Source organism: Rhamphochromis longiceps, linkage group LG19 (assembly GCF_057381845.1).
Source record: "Rhamphochromis longiceps isolate RC_006_pf linkage group LG19, R_longiceps_female_GT1.1, whole genome shotgun sequence".
Lineage (NCBI taxonomy): Eukaryota > Metazoa > Chordata > Actinopteri > Cichliformes > Cichlidae > Rhamphochromis > Rhamphochromis longiceps.
This window is the reverse complement of record NC_140575.1, coordinates 25,581,733-25,603,375: the sequence shown is the minus strand read 5'-3', so window position 1 is coordinate 25,603,375 and position 21,643 is coordinate 25,581,733. Positions and strand designations below refer to the sequence as shown.

At 39.1% G+C, this 21,643-nt stretch overlaps 1 protein-coding gene and 1 long non-coding RNA gene across 5 annotated transcripts in view; one reads left to right on the top strand and one right to left on the bottom strand.

Annotated features, from left to right (window-relative positions):
• The window catches only part of cdin1 (CDAN1 interacting nuclease 1), a 50,907-nt gene extending 31,446 nt beyond the window's left edge, over positions 1-19,461 (bottom strand). Inside the window, exons 1-6 of one of the 3 annotated variants that reach the window (XM_085391265.1) lie at positions 19,363-19,461; positions 18,987-19,087; positions 9,024-9,069; positions 7,944-8,008; positions 7,073-7,133; positions 3,985-4,057 (exon numbers count right to left, since the gene is read on the bottom strand). In XM_085391265.1, the coding sequence (XP_085247391.1) occupies positions 3,985-4,057; positions 7,073-7,133; positions 7,944-8,008; positions 9,024-9,069; positions 18,987-19,087; positions 19,363-19,365 (349 nt within the window). In that variant the 5' untranslated portion in view covers positions 19,366-19,461. Of the gene's footprint in view, positions 1-3,984; positions 4,058-7,072; positions 7,134-7,943; positions 8,009-9,023; positions 9,070-18,986; positions 19,088-19,291 lie in introns of all 3 variants that reach the window. The other 2 variants (XM_085391264.1, XM_085391266.1) reach the window with 2 other exon arrangements.
• A 110-nt stretch (positions 19,462-19,571) lies between these two features.
• Positions 19,572-21,643, top strand: part of LOC146646868 (uncharacterized) — a 79,447-nt gene continuing 77,375 nt past the window's right edge. Inside the window, exons 1-3 of one of the 2 annotated variants that reach the window (XR_014908938.1) lie at positions 19,572-19,609; positions 19,742-19,808; positions 20,201-20,330. This is a non-coding gene — a long non-coding RNA (uncharacterized LOC146646868). Of the gene's footprint in view, positions 19,610-19,741; positions 19,809-20,200; positions 20,824-21,643 lie in introns of those variants that run through there. The other variant, XR_014908937.1, reaches the window with a different exon arrangement.

Sequence of the window (21,643 nt, the reverse complement as noted above, 5' to 3'; positions counted from 1 at the left end):
CTGATCTGCTTCCACCTGATTCCTTCTGATAGCGGTGAGATGAGACTCCACATTTCTCTGTGTATGTGTGCGTGTGTGTGTAGTAATAGTAGATCTGGGGAGGCACTGCTATGGAGAAAGGCTTCCCAGGTCAGGCCATTAGACTGTGGCAGAGGCTGACTGGAGCTTCTCTGCTGAAAAGGAGTAATTAGTATACATGTCAAGTGAAGTACCACGGTGCTGCTTACCTCCCTCGCAACCGCCCCCTTGCATACACACATGCACACACTAACACTCATGCTGTCTTTGCCTCCTTACTCCCTCCCGTCTTGCTAATGAAGTGCCCTTGCTCTCATTATTTGGAAAAAAAAGGCTTCATATACACACCCCATCTCTGCACATTGGAGAGGTGTAACAGAGAAGAGAGGAGCACTTGAACACAAGAGGGAAGGGACCATAACAGTCATAGCGACCACGTTGAAAATTTGCTCCGATAAGACCCAGTACAATATTCAGTTATCAACACGTTTTATCTGAGAAACATTAAAGTTATTATAAATCCTGTCAAGTAACCAAAGGATCATAGTAGACACTAAGATTCTCACAGTGTTAACATCAAACACGGGACATTTATAACCTTGCGTACAAGGCTTCTGTAAAGGAATGTGACAATAAATCTTAAAGGCGGTCGAATCACATAGTTACAAAACATGGAGTAGCAATCTAATCTGGAGCTGGGCCTTGGGAAAATGGAAAAGGTCAAATAGCTAGCAAAATTGCCTCCTCAAAAAGTATGTCTAAATCTAGAGGCACATCAACTCCTGTCAAAGGAGGAATAGAAAGAAAGATGAAGAGATAGCAGGAGGGGGAGAAGACAGAGCATTGGCTCCCCCAGTGTTTTTGCTGTGACTTTGAATCTACTACTAGATACGACCATCCTGTATCTAATCATACAGAATAGGAATGACAGTATAGCTCTCTGCAGTGTTATACTTTCATTTACAGAACTTTTCATTGGGCTGAGATGTGTTAGCTGTGCCTATAATAATGTTTTCATGAGATCTGTCCCTACCACTCCTGTTAATGCAAACCTTTTAAAATGCACAATTGTTAGTTCAGCTCTAGTAATTGTCGTTATTGGGATTCACTGCAATTCCATCCATCCACACATTCATTTATCTTCTTCTGCTTATTCAATTCAGGGTTGCGATGGGACTGGAGCCTATCCCAGGTATCAGGGCGTGAAATGAGGCACACCCTAGACAGGTTGACAGTCAATCGTAGGGCTAACTCAGCGACAGATGACCATTCATGCTCATATTCTCATGTATACCCGATTTACAATCACCAGTTACTCTAAGATGCACATCTTTGGATTGTAAGAGGAAGCTGGAGTACATGAGAGGACCCATGCACTGGCAGGCATGACCCCTTGTGACCTCACAAGAAGGTCCTCGACTTGAATCCATCAGCCAGCGAGGGATTCTCTGTGTGGAGCTGGCACATTCATGCTCACTGAAATTCAGTGAAATTATTATCTTCATTTTTTTTTTCAATCACTTATTTGAAATATTTGAAAATGTATAAATATTTACAAAAAATGTAATCATTTAAAAATGTATTCCTCAAGATTACTGAATATTTAAAAACAATACAATTTTGCTTTATTATCATTATGTATACTTTCATAAAATGAAATATAGTATCCAGTATATTCATATAAACAACACAGACATAGATTTAACCAATAAAAAGACTTATAATAACCACTTGACTTAAAAAAAGTTTTTTTTTAAATTTATTAATAGTTTCATAAAACTTTTCTATCATATTCACAACCCTGACACATAAGCTGGATACAAGTCTGGAAAGAAAAACAAAGAAAGTACTACCCTGCAAGGAATTCTGGTGTATATACTAAAGCTGTGTCATTTGGGTGAACAAGTGACCCTCCCTATTGCCCAGCTTCAAAAGACAAGAAGCAAAGACCATTATGGATGTTGATATTGCATTCAATACATAATAAAACTGCTTTGACTGTATTGATTCATGTACAAGCATCACCAGATAGTCTTTCACTTTGCTTGACTGAAACACTCTCCAATATTTCTGCTTCAAGGAAGGGGGATGGAGTTTGCTGGTGCTGTTGTCATGTTGAGGTGTGGCAGTGTGGGTAGCTAGTGGGAAGGACGATGTGGGATTGGTGGGGGATAGGGGGTTGCAACAAGCAAGCAAAAAGCAAACCAAAAAAAACCCCACACACTAGGAAGGTACAAAAACAATTTAAAACTCTGTATTGATCCGGCACTAGTGATTGTACATATATTCCATATATTCCATATATTCCATAGTCCCAAAGGCCCCAGTCTCTTAAATGCAAGGGGAAAGAGAAGAGGAATAAAAAAAAAAAAAACAACGACAATGGTAGGCAAAGGCAAGCCACTCACCCTGTTGGAGGTAATGTCCCTTATTTAGAAGTCTATTGATCTTTGCAGTGAGCCTGCCTGCCCTTCCTCTAGAGTCTGACTAAAACACACAAATACACACAAGCACACTGGAGATCTGTCCGAGGCTGGAGGGAGGATGAAAGATATGCCTGCCAATAGCACTGAACCAACCTGTTAGCTAATTGTCAGGAAAGACAATTATCCTTGCATTGTTTCTTTGTGGAAACAAATTACTGCACTATCTATCTATCTATCTATCTATCTATCTATATATATATATATATATATATATATATATATATATATATATATATATTAAATATATATATTATCTATATTATCTATTTCACTAGATAATATATTATGCAAATATTTACAACATGCATTGCATGTGAAATTATTCTTTGAAGGAGCATGATATTATTTGCTAGCATCCAAAAAAGTGAGATGCTGTACGCCTGTAACTCTGCTCAAAATTAAACAAGGATTTTCTAGAACATTTCATCTGGTACAAATCTATTCTGAGCAATAATAAAACATTTTTTCACTGTATGGAGATGGACAGATGCAGTGTGCCATTATCTGAGACATAGTGCTTGTGGATGAATGCCCTGTTCTACAAGCAGCTCAGACTAGTATTTTGACAGGCAGCGGATAACGGTGGGTCCAAAGCAATCACATCTTTGACTTTGACAAATGGCTGTGCTGTGGCGAAGTTGAAAATAACACACATCCACTTTAATCTCTTTCTTGATTAAATTGGAAGCACGTCTTTTTGACATCATGTGATTCGCTCTCAAAGTAGTGACTACTGCACAGACAGAAAGTCCTCGGGATAGACCCACTAAAATAATATGCATATGTGTGATACTGGAAGTTCCAGAGTGTGGGGATGGGAGGGGAGAGGAGGGGGAGTTGTTTATTTTTTGTTATAAATTAACAATGTGACTAAAACTGGTAAAACGCAGGAATTTTGGACAAATACAGGAGAAAGACACTAACCAGACTACACATGGGCAACAATTCCCACAATTTCTGGAAAAGATCTTTGACACATTCAACAACAATATTTGTGTCTGTAATTTTGTTCTCCCACAGTGTGTCCATCAGCACTACCTAGAAATGGTTTGCTTTTTCTGCCACAGTCTTCCCTCAACTCAATTTCCTCTGCAGACCCCAGCAGGCAGCGAGGAAGAGAAGGGAATGAGAGAAGAGGAGAATGCTAGCGATAGATGGATGCATTGGGGGATGAAGGAGGCTGAGGGAAGAAATCAGGGGTGTTATAAATAACACTGATGAGGTGAGCTACCATTGATCCACACTGCAGTTGAGAGGTGGGTGGTCCTCCTAGTACTTAATTGCCAGTCATGTGCCCTGGGATGCAGCTACTACTAAATGTGGTCTATCTCTCATTAGGGTTTGACAGGCTGAAAATACAGCAGCTAGACTGGAATTGGGACTCAAACAGAAAGGGATTAAAAAGACAAAGTGCTACAATTAAGACTGATGGGGAGAATGATAGAAAGGACAGAGTGAGAAATGGAAAAGTGTTACTCACGCATTCCACCATCCTGGCCCTGAAGAAACCTGTCCAGGATGATACGAGCCATCAGCGCAGGAGACAGATCCACCTTTACACAGATTTTAAAAAAAAAAAAAAACATAAAAGGAAAGAAAAAAAATCAACAGAAAAGACAAGCAGCTTAAATAAAAACAGACTTTACTATCAATGAGGAATTAATATTCACTTAAAAGATGGTGGAATTTATATTCCTCTCTGAAGAATTGCTTGAGAAAAAAAATCCCATATATCCAGCTGGAAGTGCAAACATATTTTAAAGAGCCTAAGACTTACGACATTGAAATTGCACAGCCAGTTTACCTTTGGCTGATGTCACATAGATAATAATGATCGTAATGGCTCTAAATTATATTATTGCGTTTCAAAACCTTGACCTTACTTTTGACAATCCGCGTGCAAATTGGTCTTTGAAAGCATTGCTTTGCATCAACCTTTCCCACAGGAACAAGAGATCGCTTATTACACAGCCAAGCTACCTGGCTGAATTGCCTTTCCTTCTGTCAAACAGACAACCTGAGTCTCTCATCTTGAAAGAAAAAGCAGCACATACTGTGCCCAGGCAAGAGACAATGGAGAGCTTTAATCATAGAATGATCACCAAGGCAAAACTATAGGAACCAATAGGACACACCTGAGGGATGGTGGGAATGTAGTCCTTAATAGGAAGGAAAGAACCTATGGCAGCAGCACTCTTTGAACACAAACACACCTTAGAGGTGAGCAGTGTTTATGGTCGAGTGCAAGGAGAAAAGTTGACAGGTAAGAGAGCACGAACGACTGATGGTGAATGTGTCTCTCTGATCAGTGCAATACATTCCTACATACTAAAATTGTTGTTATTATTACAATGTTTTATTAACATATTAAAAAAATACAACAGTTATTATAAAGAACAGCATGACAAAAAATATATATGGGTGCATTAGCATAAGATATATTTTTCCAAGGTCTACATTTGGCTAATGCTCAAACAATATACGGCGAATAAAAGAAGATGCATTAAGTCATTCACTACTAAAATTCACAGCTTACTCAGTATAGAGGGAATTAAAACATTGCTTGAAGACTTTGCCATTCCTAGCCAGCTCATTACGAAACAACATTCTTCCAGCCAAAGATCATTTTTCCTCTTGTTAGCATAATTGGGGACCAAAAGTGAATTTGCCCTCAGCTTGCAGTGAGAATGGAGTGTTTCATCTTTTCTGTGATGCTTCCTTGTAACGCTGGGAGCAGAGATGCTTCTGTCTAAACAATGTCTTTTTACCCACAGTAGTATTTGTTAACATCTCCATAATATTGCACTAAGAAGGCAGCTAGTAAAAAAAAAAAAAAAAGCTTAACATGTCTATAATAATTAAGGGGTGAGCAAAGAGTTTACATCTTCATTAAGACCTCTGATAGTACTGACTCTGACTTAGCATTTGTAACCTGCAGTTACAGTAGCTTTCTTTCTTCTCTCTAATTCTTCTAATTTCCCCTCACTTTCTTTTCTCCCTTCCCTCCTTTCTCTCTGTGCTTCCTGGCCGGCTCACAACTCAAACCATCGAACCCTGAATAACCAGAGAAAATCAGATTCTTGGTAACCTGCATCAGAGCTGACACATGAAAAATGGCAACATTACCAATGCAGGCTCAGCCTGAATAAAGACTACCTGATTAGTTGAGGTACATGCATCTCCCTAATTTTCATATTAATCATGAGTCCATCTTCATTCCCTGGTCATAACACATACCTTCATGAGTTTAACATGTGACTAAGAATCACAGAGCCTAAAAAGAATTCGTTTTTATTAAAACTCTGGTTTTATCAAACTGTAAACCAAAATGGGTCGCACAGTGCAGCACAACTGCACCTGTTCTAATGCCATATTCAAGTAATATTTGCATAAAATTCCCATAAAGATAGAAACAGTGAATGTTGAGTCCATCTCTGTTTCATGAGCTTCTTCTAAGGGCAAAAAAATATCTATGAATAGTTTTCATCACTGTTAATCATTTTCCTCTGTTGGAGATATATTGTCCCATAAAGACATGAAACTACATCAATTAGCAGTCTGGGAGACCATGAGTGCTTGGTTTAAATGTTAAGTAGCATATTAAGATGACAGTTAAATGGTTCATAGACAGTTATCTCTTAGCTGAATTGGATCCTTTCAAGAAAAAAAAAAAATCAAGCGTCAATTAAACGGAGAATGAATAATGGTAGTTGGCTTTGAGGTACCACTGATGCATGTGAACTACTGTGATTTTAGATTAAGAGACCCTCGAATTTCATTGCCTAGTGCACGCGCCAATCAAAATTCAAATGCAAATTTAAATGTTTAAAAAGGTTATCGGGCCTTTTCTCTTCCTTTATAATCTGTAAGACGAAAAATGTCGTGAACTTACAAAAAATGAATGCAAAGATTTTCATTCATTCAGTAAGAAGTAATGTAACCATCTAAGATGTAGTGTATTGAGACTATAGTATAGTTGGATTTATATTTTGGAACACTTAACAAGAGTTTGGCATTACCCTAAAAATAGCAAACATTTACTAACTAGGTTTAAAATATAATAAATATAAGTGATCACTTAAATTCTGAAAGAAACAGGTTTCTTACAGCATGAATTTCCAACCTACCTGAGTTTTGTACCACTGAATGACATGGATTTAAGCTGCACATAAACAATTGCTGCTACATCAACAAGACTACAAATTCTTCACTGAACTCGCAAAGAAAATAACAGATCAAATAATAAAGAGAGGAATTAACTAATGACCCCAGTCTCACCTGTCCGCAGTTTGTATCAACTCTGCCTCAACTGCAATTTGGAAAATTACATAATAAAACAGAAAAAGTATTTTCACATCTGCTTAATGGAGCCGAGCGCTAATTACATTAAATAATTGATAATTGAGCCAACCATTTTACCAATTTTGATAATGACTAACAGACAAGGAAGAAAATCAAAAACTGCAGCCAACTGCTATCTATCCATTTATAGAAAAAATAAAGGATAAACTCAGATGTGTTTTTCATTGGCAAGTAAAAAGACAGAAAAAAAAAAGTTATGCCATTACCTCATTGGCCAATTCAAGCAGGACAGGAGCAGTAGGCTGTGCCTTGGCTTCACTCAGATACCTTCATTATAACAAAGAATAACAAGAGTAGTGAAAAAAAAAACATGACCCACAAAGGCAGACAGAAGGGTAGAAGGGGGCTAGATCGGGCTAGCCAAGACATGCTAATGTCCCAGATGACTTTGCCCTGGGTGGCATATGGCAGGCTCCGTGTGGTTAAAACAGCACTGCTTGAAGGGCTTCAAATTTCCAAGAAGCCAGACAAGCATATGATAGTTAGTTAACCCCTGCCGCCCAAAAAGCCTTTTTTCCCTCGCCAGCTAAACCTGCAACACACTTCAGATCTTACCCAGATCATCTCAGAGGTTTGTTGTTGTAAGTAGATTAGAAGTGCATTATCCAGCTTTATTTTCTCCAGAACAGTGGCCTAATAAGCTAGATAAAGGCTAATTGCAATATGCAAAGAGGCTTTTCCCAATACAGTCTGTTTTCAGTTCTTTCTTTCTTTCTTTCTTTTCTTTTTTTAAATTTAACCATGCTCATTGAATTACAGATAATCATCCCATCATAAGCCTGTGTGTAAGGCAAATGTCCAATGGTTGGTTTATTTATTTACTTTCCTGCTTTCAGTTTGACACGGAGAACAGAGCTTTAGCCTAGCAGGTGCAAGTGGGGGTCGGGAATGAATCCTGTGGGTGGTGATTTGTTTGTAAGAGATTATAATTGTCATGGAGGCCACACACAGGGGTCGGTGAACGATTTAAAGGAAGAAGAAAAACAGTAAGAGAGATGAGAAAACGATAAAGAAGGAGAACGATCTAGAAAGAAAACAGAAGAAAACAAAACAATATAAAGCACGGAAACACAATACCTTTGGTAGTAGCTTTCAATAACATCCGGCACATGGTGTCTTGAGAATGTCCTTTTGATCCATTTCTTTAAATGTAATAATAATATGAAGAAAAATGAAGATTAATGGCATAATAATCATAATAGCTAAAACAATTAACACGTACACACAGATACATACACATAGGCATAGATACAGCTCTTAAGTTAGTACTATTTTTAGGCACAAAGTGCTTTCCATTTCCGGTTGACCTGACTAAAATGCTAACTTGTTCACCCTTGGCTTCTCTTCCATGCTCTATTCTTTATGAACAATTGCAGCAGCAATTTAATTTCAATGATATTGGTAAGGGTCAAACTGTGCCAAGGCACTCTCGTTCAAACCAGCTATCTCCATCTACCTTCTTGATTCAAACCCTGTATTCACTTCTCCTTTTTTGATCAAACAATGACATTATTCCACATTTCACACCCTGACATTTCTATGCAATTCAATTGCCATCGTTGCCGAGAAGAAGGAGAACAGGGGATATAGCGGAAGAGCACTGGTTAAAAACAACTTCTTTAAAAACTACTACACACAAAAAAATGTAATTCCACAGAGACGGGCAGTGTGACTGACACCTGTCAGTGGGATGATAAATGACTCCATTTTCTGCTTGTGCTGCCTTCTGCCACTGGCGGCAGTGGCCATTTATCATCATCCACTGTCAGCCGTGGAAAGCAGCAGTGACAGTGCGAGTCAGCAAACATTTAGCACACACAGCCGCACTACACGGGGAAATTATTATTGTCAGAATAATAATGGTTTAGCATAATTTATTACAGGTCCACCAAATAAGCAGGGGCTAGATGTTATTAGACAGATGGATGGGAAGGCTTGGCAGACATCCACTGAGGCTCAGGCAGGCAAAGGCCCTCAACGTGAACGTGAGAAGGAGGAGGGGGTGGTGGTGTGGGGCGAAATAAACGGGGGTATGGTGAGGGGGGGACATCCTCCAAACCAATCAGAAAGCTGGCAGTTCAATTACAAAGAAATAAAGGGACATTCATCATTCAATTAGGCACCTGTCAGGGCTCACAAAGGAAGAAAACTTCTAACCTGGTACTCCAGGGAGAAGATGCTCAGAAGAGTGGACTGCGAGTGACTGGAACAAATAAAAGAAGGACAAAGTTAATTACCAGAGTGCATTGCACAGAGACAAAGGGAGAAGGGAGCTTCAAAGCTGGGGCCAGCTGCCCTGTAATCTAAAAGAACATGAAAACAAGTGTGGCAAAGTTGTTCCAGATGAACACCTCTGACAAAAGGATTCCTGCTACGATGGTGTGGGGGAAGAAAAAAAAGGGAGGCTGTGTGGGGTATGAAAGATGAGAAAAATATAGCTCATTTTTGTTTTTTTCATTTAGTCATTAATACGTAGCATCTTCCTCTATCCTTTGTCTCTCCAGGAAAGTGCTAAACTAATCTTAATTCAAGTGCAGAGTCTGCTATTATAAAGTAACACGATGGCAAGAAAACTCCAACCAACCTAAAGATAACAAAATTGAAGAGAAATTTATATCTATGCAAATAATTGACACAGTTCAATATTTAACTAGTGAGTAAAGCGTGGTATTCACTAGCAATTACAGTCATAGTTTTCATAGGTTTAAAAGTAAGTGGATAAACTAGCATGACTATAAATATGTGGAAGCTGGAACAGTTGGACATAACCAAATGCTAGATTTCTGAGCTTGTGAAAAATGACCAATTGTGGAAATGGTGGATGTAATTCCTATATAATACTTTAGGTAAACCCATGAAATTAAAGCTGAAATGCTACACAATCATATCTGGATTGTCTTATTGTGAATCCATTGTTGTGGTGTAAAAACATTTTTTATGAAAATCTTCTTCTTCTCCAAGAAACATGTTGACCCAAGTGTATGCTTTTTACTTTAATCTGCAAAGTGGATGACTACTGTGAGTGTCTTTTTTTGTGTATGACAACATGTAGACACGCATAAGAAAAAAAAGTACTTTCTTTGATAGCATATGGACCGTTCTATATCATTCCCACTGCAACGGATGGGCTTTGAAATGGAAACTTTCACTATATGTGACTCCCGAGAGTCAGTCAAGTCCATCGGTTGCCATAAGCTACATTTATCTCCAGCTCCAGTCAATGTCAAACACCTGGCAAAGAGGCAAACCCGGAAAACAGACAGTTCCAACAGGGACTTGCAGCCCATTCGATACCCACCTTAGCTGCCATTGTGTCCTTAGAGTTACAGATATTTAAATGAGTGACACAAATTATAGGAGTTGGACTGTGCACGTCTTCAGCTTGCATATCACAAAAAAAAAAAAAAAAAAGAAACATGTGTGCTCTCATACACACACACCCACAAACTGCTCCGTAATTTTCACAAGTGGTTTTATGTCTCCATATACTGCACTCAGTACACTTGATTGTTAAATTTAATGGACTTTTCATTACAAGTCACCTGGGAATGGTATGTAAATACTCATGAGAAGCTGAAGCTTCCAATCTGTATTAAAATATTGAGTCTACACAGGACACCGACATCAATCACTAGAAACCGTAAAATACCCTTGTGACATGCAAACAAAGCCAGAAGAATGTCAAATCCTGATTTCTGTCTGGAATGTCTGTCTGTGACCATTTTTTAAAGAAAGCATCTTAACCATTGGAATAGTTCAGCCTGTTATGATGAACCAAAGAAGTCCTCTTGGGATCCCTAGACACCACTTTTAAACAATTTTAATCCTGTAGCTGAAGAACAGCTAAGGATACTTCCACATTAGGTACAATTAATTTGTACACTGTCCAAGAACAACTGCGACCCCCCCCCCCCCCCTCAATTCCCTGCTTATTTCCCAACCACCATATGCAAAATAAAACATGCACCAAATCTTACTGACACAACAGTTCTAACAACTTGATAATGTTATTGAAGTATTCCGAAGTTGAGCAGTATTTCACGTCACTGGTGGTTTTGTTTTGGGTGTGCAAATGAAGACGGTCCACACAGTCGTGCAATCCTTCAAACCTCATCTCATGTGTTTGATACAGATTTTTTCATCTGATGCACACGATACTCAAGTATGTCTCGTGCACTCCCAAGTTTGGCTCTTCATCAAGAAGCAGGACACAAATCATCGTACCATGCCCGTGGGGCAGTATACAGTGTTCACACATATCAAACATACTAGACTTTGGTGTAATCGAGCACCACATGTTAAAGCAGCCCGATTCTCATCACACACAAAGTTACAAAAGTAAAGAAGACGACAAAGGAAGTTCTCAGAGTGTGAGGGGAAAAATTGTCTACCCCCTCAGCATTAATTTATAATGATGCTTAGGGGTGAAGGGGCCACCGCAATTAAGTGGGCCATTAAATGGTCAACTGTCAACATGTGGACACTTAAGGGAGGGAAAAAATTTCTTCCACACTTCAACCTTGCACCTGAGCATTTCGACAGTATTACAGCCTTATTGTTGGCATGGGACCATCATGATCCCCCTGTCGGACCAGACATCTGTTACGTTTTAAATGGATTACTCTCTATAATGAGCATGATTACTGCTTAATTGCTAAATCTATAGCCTGTTAACTTTAAAGGGACATAAACGACGCTTAATATCTATGAAAACATATCTGTTTCAAAAACACTAAGAACTTTGGGGACTTGTGTTTTCATTTTTACCTCAAGCAGATTGACACAAAAACAAGACTCGAACTAAACTAATTAGAGATGTGAAGAAATAGTTAAAAAAAAAAAAAGGAAAAACATTAAAAAGGGGCAAAATGAAGAGCTGAATGCAGATATCTGGATTAAAACCAAGACTTGTTTGCATTTTATAGAGTCTGTCAAGTTTTATGCTGCTATAATCCCCCTTTTTTTATTTAACAGACATTAACAATAAGTTTTTGCAGACTTTACATTAATGTATATCCAGCCTGTCCTCTCTTGGGCGCAGTAAGCTCACCTTATGCTAAAATATGTAGCCAATTGCCGTCTTACAGCGAGGATTTGATCTGCCTACTGAACAGGAGTATTACATTTTTACTATAATTCATGTATCCCATTGCCACACAGTACAAGCATTTGTGAAACTCTGTCCTGTCTCAGTGGTTATAAAAATGAACCCAATTTGTTAACTATTCTAAAACCAGCTGCATTTCTGACTGTATTTTGTTAGCCTTAAACAAATCCTGTAGCTTGCATTTTATTATGAATTGCACACATGATACGCACAGCCAAATGCTTAGTGTCAATATGCAACACATGGAAATGTTAGGATATGATAAAACAGCTTTGAACATTTTTTTGAAATAAGATGATAAGGTAACAAGGTTTTCCACCTTTTCTAATATTTAAATATCTCTTGGTGATGTGGTTGTAACTGACAATGACTACGAATATTTAAAATAACATATATTAGACACTTGTCTTCCTAAAGTGAAGCCTAAAACAGTTCTGTGACTAAAGCTAGGAAGTCGTGAGCCCTTTGTGAATTGTGTAAATAAAGAAAGCTATTTTTTAATGCACTTGCCAAGGTCAACATATGGATTCATTGATCGCTGTTTCACTTACTTAAAAAAAAAAAAAATCAATCTCATCAAACAAAGAACACACAAAATATAATTTGAAGAGCCACGGACAAGAGTCTGTGACACTGCAGTGCACACTTACAGTGGCTTTTATGTAAAAAGCAGAAAATAAAAAATCTGCCCTTTCGGATATAATTTAGAACATGGGGAAACAGAAGGTTGGGAGACAGAAGAGTGGTTAGGGAATCATTCACTCTCAACCTAATTACCCTTCCTTACAACATAAGACAGAGCATTAATATGCACTGGCACCCAAAATAGTAAAGCAGCAGATTAAATTAAAAACAATTAGGGACTTTCACTTTGTCACTGAACTGGTATGGCTGTCTGGTCAGTACTTCAGGCTCTATTAAGCTAGGTTACCCAGTGGCTGTGAATCTGATAAATTCAAGTTTGAGTGCTGCATTAACTTATTTTCTTGTGCATTCAGGCTGTATCATTGCCTTAAACACGAACACAGTGAAAAGCCCATCAACCTAATTAATAGGAGATGAGGGAAATTCAAACTATCAATTATATTTGGAAACTTCCTATTTACAAATAATTAATTATAAACAATAGCTGTAATTTGGGTAATGAAAGCCACCTGGCTAATGGCATTGGTATCATATGCTGCGACAGTATTTAGCATTTGGTGGATCTGCATGCAGAGTGTGTTGAATGGTGTGACTCTTCAGGGCATGGAACTGTCTAATAGCACATATTTTTACTGCTGGCGATGAAACAATTTTCAGAAGGGAATGACATGGAAGAAATATTTTGTGCAAGGAAATCTGAGAGGATAAGGCTTAGTTTAAATTCTACACCTATACTACATTACATTATTATTGAAGTTTAATTCCATTATTTTTTCACATATTTAGGTTTATTTACCATCAAAACACCTCATTCAGACAAGAGTGCTGACAATACTATATGAAGCACTTACTTTGCTATAGATCAGTATTTTATACAGCTGAATACGGGCTAAAACGCTGGATATGCAAATGTTGTTAATTACACATGCTGATAGGCAAAATGCTAACATCTGTTTCTCAGCTAAGCCTAGCGTCATCAGCAGCCAAACAAATGAGTTGAAAAAAAAATCTTTATACATTAATGTATAAATGTGATATATTCTGACAACGGATAGAAACAAACACAAATCTCAGTGTGTCATTTAGCTTCAAACAAATACTTGCACAATGAGCGCACGTGTTTAGAGTTTAAATATTTGCAATTTTTGTTCTGCAAAAACAAGTATAAAGGCTTTTTTTTCCTTTTAAGCACAATTAACATAATGACTGTTGCATTTTAGAAAGCTATAGAAATTTTTGTGCAATTTTTTTGTCACTTTTAAACAATATTTTCAAGATATTTCTCCATCTGAAGGAAGACTCACCAGTTTGTACTGTGAAGAAACCCCCACCCCCAACAATCTTACCGCAGCAGGCCATACAAACCTACAAGGCTGTAGGGGACCATGGACAGAAATGGTTTTAGCAGAGGCACAATATGACCCCTACTGAGCTTCCTTTACTTTATTACAATCTTTAAAATTTCTGTCTGTTGAGGTGCCCTGAGTTGTCAGAGCTGTTATATAATGGCGGTAAAAAGAGCAAGAAAACCTTTACAATCACCACTCTAATTGTGATTCCTCCTGAAAGCAAGGGATCTTCACCACTCCGTCTGTGCAAAGACGTGCTATAACTATAGTATTTTGCCATTGTTAAAGCATAATTACTGTCACTGCTGCTTCTGCAAGCTCTCATGGAAAACAGAAAATGAGGTTCATGCTATCCGTCAAGTGGCGAGTGTCCACTGGTCTGGCAAAGAAACACATTACACTGACCAATTGCCTATTCCCCCAAGCGCAGCTGGGGAACTTGTACCATTCTGGGCAATTTTGTTTCATTCTTCGTCTGCAATTGATTCCAGTATGCAAAGAGAACCCCAGGCTAGAGACTCTGATATAACTGCCCAGCTGAACTGTAGGTTTCCCTCAGAGTACATATGTTTTTTGGGGGGGTTCAGTGACAACACTACTACTGACACTAGCATACAGTACAGCAGATGCTGCTCTTATTCTTAGAGTACCATATCAATAGTTTTACTCTACTAATATTGACCTACTCAGTCTATCGCTCCAGTAAATGCAGTTTTTAACCTTCACGATAAGGGACCATGTAATTTCTATCAGGCCTAACTCAAAAACAAGCTGCTTACCTCTTTGTTTTTAGACCAATGAGCCAAAAAGGCTTTGCACTCTATGGAATGTGCTTGGACAACATCCCTCTGATATGAGAAGGAAGTAGCCATTCCTTTGCTTCCTAATCAAGTAATTGATTACATCTATTATTCATGAACTCCTTAGCCTGACATGAAGTTGTATACTCAGCTTCTCTTCTTTCCACACCTTCTCTCTGCTAACACTTCATTCATCCCTTCACCCTTCCAGTGCTCATCTAACCACATAAAGGCGTGGAATTATTTAGCCAGCCTTCAAGGGTTGTACCCCTAAGCCCCAACTGCCAGTTTGTGTTTTGTTCAATATGGGCAGCCAGAAGTGTGAGGCCATGCACTGGAAGCTGTCGGGGCTGGCCCCACAGGCTCTGCACTTGATCAGTCTCTGGGTAATGTCATTGCCACTTCCAGCCTACAAAATACTTGTGGAGTTCTACCTTCACAGCACAGCAGCTGGAAAGAGAAAATCAATTGATTCCACAGGGACAATCGTAGAAATCAAAGTTAAAACTGAGAAACAAGCCAGGAATTTAATACATATATGCCAAGACTTTGATATACCTAAAATGTGGGCAATGAGCCCTTGAAAGCTGTGAACAAATAATAAATACCACACACTGGGAAAAAAAAGCGATATTTAATGTTTTTTTTCTCCACCATATTATACCTGTTATCAAATCCTTAACTTTAACCGCCATGTAAAGAGGTAAACAATATGACTACAATAAATAATCAATGAGCAATTCCCTGAGCTTCATGCTGAGCTGAGATATTACCATCAAAAACAAAGTGTAGCCAAGAAATCATCATATCAATGGCACATGCCACAACAACCCTGCCCTGCGCTTTCCTTCCAAAGATCATGCTAGATAAACCCCAAATAACAGAGAAATTAACAAATGCTTGACATTTGCTTAACATCCATTATTCTGACACTTCTTCAGAATTTCAAAAGGCTGAACGCATGCTTAATCAACATTCATATTCCCAGAGCGAGCTCCAGCACCATATTGCAGCCCGCCTCAGTGCTGATGAAAACGGCACATTAGGGCCCAATTCGAAAAACGTTCAGGGACTCCTCACCAGGGAACTGTGTCTGTGCGTGTGTGTATGTGTGTGTGTGAATAAAAGAGAGGCGCTGATTGTGTTTAGTGGGGAAAGATGCTTCACACTTTACTGTTTAAGCTTTTCTTTTTTGCAAATCAGCCGCATCTGCCCCGTTTTGCTCATTCTTTTACTTTCATCACTGTGAAAGCCATATAAGGAGCTGAATGGCATTTTAAAGAGGGGGGTGATCATTACATCCCAATTCATTCATAATATAGCACAGAAGGACACAGAGGACTCTCACATTCCCTCCCTCTTTATCTTGCCCTTCTTGCACCAACTCTCTCGGGGGACAAGTGGTAGAAGGACTGGGGTCCCCTCTAGACCCATGGGAAGACAGGCAAGGCCTGAGAGAGCAGCCCATCATTTCCAATTCTAATATGTGGCAAGAGAAGGACCTGATGGGACTGATGTCACATTTCCCCCCACACCAGCCTGCGATCGGCCCCCCATCCCCCTTTTCTGCCTAGCCACAGTCCAGATAGTAGACAGGACACCACGACTGGCTAAGAGGAGGGCAAAGAAGAGAGGGCAAGAACGGGGGTTGATATTTGCATGTCCCTCCATTGTGAGTGGGGGTAAAAAGTGACAGCACCGTGTCCAATTCTTTTCCCCCCAGAGCAGCTCGGGCCCAGCAAGAGAGGCCAGGCTGACAGATGACTCCCAACATCTGTGTTATGCAGCCGTTACAGATGAGGGACTCCACATCACAATCTTTCTCTTTCTGTCTGTCTATAGGACACTCCCTCTCTCCTCCCACAAACGCTTTTCATAATACAAGCAAAAGACCGACAGACTCTCTGTGGAAATTACCTTGAAATGGCCTATAACAATCTTTTTGTTCCAAGTTTAAATTCTCTTCCATTTAAGTTCCCAATCAAAAGCAATGACTATGAAATGATTTTGAACTCTATACAGCATTCAGATCCTTTGGGGTAATGATTATTTTAACAGAATTTAAAAAAAAAAAACAACTAAAGGGGAAAGAACTGTAAGAAATTTAACAAATAAAGATTTTTTTCAACCTAGTCAACATCTATCTACTGTAGATCTGTAGCTATAATATATGATGAAAGATCCTTTTTATATCAACTCCTTTTATTAATACATTTTAACTTTAATTGCATAAAAAATGAATTCAGCCAGAGCAGAACTGTAAAATGACCACAGAGGACCATCAAATCATTTATGATTTCACCTAAAGTCAGTAACTAATAACTCCCTAGACCTAAATATATTACATCAGTAGGATGCCTTTACGCTCACCTGTGAAGTATTTTCATATACTTATTGGATAAATCAGATTAATGTAGCATAAAAGAAAACTATATGGTGTTTACTGACTCAAAGTCAGCCTTTAGTGGTTAACTACATGCATACAATTAAGGCACTGACTGTGCTACTTTCTTTGACAGAAATATGTGCATTTCATGCCATTTCTACTCAATATTGATTTTAACTGAGTAAATAATATTGCAATTAACAAAATGAGGTTTGAAAATATATATATATTTATTACAGTGCTGGCTCTGGCTATGTTGGCCAAAGAGAAACCCTGAATAAAATACAATTACAGGGTAGCAAAATAATATCACTATCTAAATAAACTTCATGCCTCTGCTATTATACTTGTAAACAACACATGAATTTACAATTTATTCAACAGTTTCCATCCCCTGGAAAACAGGTATAGTATATTGCAAAATGATTTGGTATCAATGCAACTGTCTATTCTCCTGACTGTAATAACCAATTCTCTTGCCCATCCCCTTAGTCCAAGCCTGTCCACAATAAAGCCCCAAACCCCCTCCAACCCAACCACTGCCAGGCCCAGCCTGGCCAATATTTACGCAATGGCAGGGCTCCCACACAGTCTAAGGGGACAGGGGGTGTGTGGGGTGGGGGTGGCTGACTGCTGTGCCTGAGCGCATGCTAAGAGATGATGGATGGCCTAGTCGATATGTTATGTCTTAAGAGCCTGATTTCCTGCCAGTCCAATCACTAACCCTCCAGAGCCCAGCTCAGCTGATTGGACAACCAGAATAATTTCGCAGACTGTGAAAACACTGCTGCCGTGCCTGTCTGTCAGGCCCAGTGACGAGACTCAGGGATTTAAAGAGCAAGGGCCTCCCCGAGATTGGTTATAGTGAACGTAAAAATAATAACCAGCAAGACTAAACAAAAGAGCAAGCACCTCTGGGAGAGGAAGACTGTGAAGAATTACTGGAATGAAAACGGTGCAGTGTTTTCATTTAATTATTACACTCCAGTACAAAAGATGGCATTTGGTATGTTTGTTAAAGGCAGTTTGAGTGAGAATACAAAAAAGAAATAAACGCTAGACAGACTTCAGTGTTTCAGTGCTTAAACATGAGCAATATTGGATGCATTTTATATGCATGACATATTCCGTAAAATGCTGACAGTGAGAACAAAGGCAAACTGAAACTCCATGGCATCCCCTTTGGGGACCTGATACCTTCTTCTAGATCGGTGATTAGGGCACAATGGAAGTAGGAAGCTCCAAATACATGCGACTTTGTAAGTGACCTCGACGGGATCAGCCATGCTGTCCTGGAGGCCTTGGGGGATTACACATGTTACAGTCAATAACAGGAGGGCCTTCAGTGTCAAGGAGAAAGGCAAATACAACCATTAACCTCTCTCTTCGATTTCTGGATGTGCAGGACCTGCATGGCAAAACGCTGGCTAATGCTGTGGTGGAAGCCAATACAGAAACCTGTGTGGAATTAATTAGTGATCTTAACAAGTGAATTAAATAGGATCACAAATGCTGAAAAATAGGAGATAAAACTGAGGGGGGGAGGGGGATTACTTGGCTATGGGGAGCTGTACTCAGATGATAACAATATAATTTAAATTAACAAGCTTTCTGATACATTAATTAATTTCCAATAATCCAAAGACATCTTGTTTGGGCTTCTTTTGGTCTTGACTCATTGTTTTATAATGTGTGGTAACTGATGCTCATACGCAGCAGTTTGGTGTTTACTTTCTATGTCAGACATTAATATGCACTTGGAGTACAGTAACAGTCAATTGGCAAATGCAACGGAAACACACACTGAATGCAATCCAGTGTGTACACACTCACCTTGGAAACTTGTCCTTCAGTATCTTCATGCATCGGCGTGTAGGTCTCAGTTTTTCAGTCCATCGCACTATCTCTTTATATTCTGCTCGGGACAGTCTCATCTTTGAAGAGGGGAAGAGAATCTGATCAACACATGCTTCTGCACAAAGTTGTGACAACGCGACCTGCGAGGGTGTCAGGTCATTGACAGCTGTCAAAAACAGCTGTTTTACTGTTTTAGTAGCTGCACCGCTAACCAAACCTAGCTTTATGTTACACCTGCGAAACACTAAGGGCATATCATAACGTAAAACCTTCGGTCTCACCAAGGTATTAGTCGGCTTCATGTCTATTGTGTGCAACATGCTGCAAAAAATAGCTCAAAAGCAATAAATACCATGAAAAAGGGATCTTTACTCTTAATTCCTGCAGTCCTAGTACCGTCCCAGATAGCTGCTTCCCGCTAGGAAGTTGAAGGGGGTTACTTTCATGTGAACACCGAGTTGATTGGTAGAAGAATCCAAGGAGCTGAGTATGCCGACAGATGATTGGTTACTTTGTAGCGCGAAGGCGGTGCCTAGCTAAGACGTGTTGGTCACTGGAACTGCCTTCTCGTCGGCTGTTAACGACGCACGCAAAAACGAGTAGGTATTAGTAATGATAAGATACAGGCTCTCCTGTTACATTCTTCAAGTATTTTGCAGTCCAGCGGCTCTGGAATACATGAACTGTGCTGTTAGGGAAAACGCTTATGTTTTTTGTTCTTTTGTTTTAAGGGAAAGGTTGTAATGGAGAAATAGAGGCACGGTGACTGGGAGAAATAAGGGAACGCCTCCCTAATGCGTATGTGAACTACAGTTTCACTAATAGCGTGACAGATTTAACACATTTCTAGCCATGGTTTTGGTTCTGCGTTTACATTTATGGCACTCACTGGGGATGAAAAAAAACGATGGCTGAAACAAATAGTTTTTAGCTTTGACCATAAAGTTTATATTTTGTACCGCAACACTCAGTCTCATGTAAAGCGAAGGGTTCATGCAGCGATTTCAGACACATGGCTCTTTTGTTTGTACTTCTGATTTATTTTTAAAAATAGTTATTTACATTTTAAAGAACTGAAGACGCAGTATATTTATAGCTGAGTCCATCGTTTTTCAAAAATTCTTATTTTCCGTATTTAGCGCAGTAATTGAAATTAAAGTGTCTAAATATATTTTCTCACCTTTTTATAGTGGTTCAATGAGAGTCATATGACATCTGTTACCCCTTGACTCCACAATTACCTCCTATGGGAAATGTTGTGGGTCATCTCCAGTCTTGGGCTCCCCCAGTATCCACCAGCATCCTCTCTCAGCAGTAAAGGTATATTGGTTCAATTTGCACGACATAAATTAGACGTAAAAAATTCAAATGGATTGCTGTATAGAAGAAACAACTGTGAAACTTTGAAGGATAAACATTTGCTTTCTGTAACATTTCTAACTTGAAGCTGTGTGTCTTTTAATGATTATGAATCTAACAGTTAAAAATTGGTTGTTTTAAACAACAGTAAGATTGGAGTAATTCTTTAAGACCAAATACATCCCTTGAGATCAATATAATTTTACAATGGCATTACTGTATAATTAGTCTCTGTGGAATAGTGCTAAAGCTCATTCACTAATAGATTTTCTTTTAAATCTTTTGTCTTCTTCAGTTCATTTTTGTTTGATTTTTATTTTCCTAAAAAAATAAAAAATGAAAGATGATCGCTGTCACAAATAACAGGACTCAAAATGTGTATTTTTTATTTATTTATTTATTTTTAATCTGTATTATCACCTGTATGCCTGTATAATTATATTAGTCTCTTCTATGGCTGAGTCAAACATTCTTTTGGTTTTCTGCATTCTGAGTGAACAATGCATCAGTGAGCAGAAAGGCTCTATCTGACCTGTGCTGTGTCAGAAAATAGCAGTCATTGTTGTTGGGCAGTGTAGTATGATGTCTGAGATGAGCTGAGGTCTTAGGCTCTGTGTTCACCGGCATAGTGCCTGGGTCTGAAAGGGCTCAGCGCTCTGTAGCTGTTACAAAAGGGAGCTGTGTAGTGGGATTGGTATAGCTAGATAAGATCAGGGCAACTGAGGAAGTCTGGTCTGATTGCTACAAAGGGCTGAGGTCAGGGGCAGGAGGAGCAGTTTACCCATCTAGGTATCAGAGGATCAGGGGTTTTGGTGGGGAGCCGTGTGTGTAATAGGTATAAAAGGACCGGTGTAATGCAATGGTATAAAATGATAAAAATCAGAGAAGGGGTTGGAAGGCTGTGTATTGTAATGGCTTCAAAAGCTAGGGGATCAGAGATTTTGTTGTTTGCAGGTGTCTACTCTTGCCCTTCTATGTACTCCTATGTGTGTGTGTAAGCACACATTTTTGTATTGAATAAGTTTATATCTGTATGCATTTACTGATGGCTAAGAAAGCCACAGCAGGCTGTGATTAGAGCTGAAAGAGAGAGCGAGGTGATGGAGAGGATGCAGGGAAAAGATACCGGGTGAAAGATGAGTGCTTTGGAGACTGCGTGTAAACAGGGCAGTTGTACACCCAGTGTCGCTAACCAGCTGTGAAGCCGTCTCACAGTAGGAGATGAATTTACAAAGGATGTCTCCCTCTGATATCCAGGAGATGCTGCACTGATC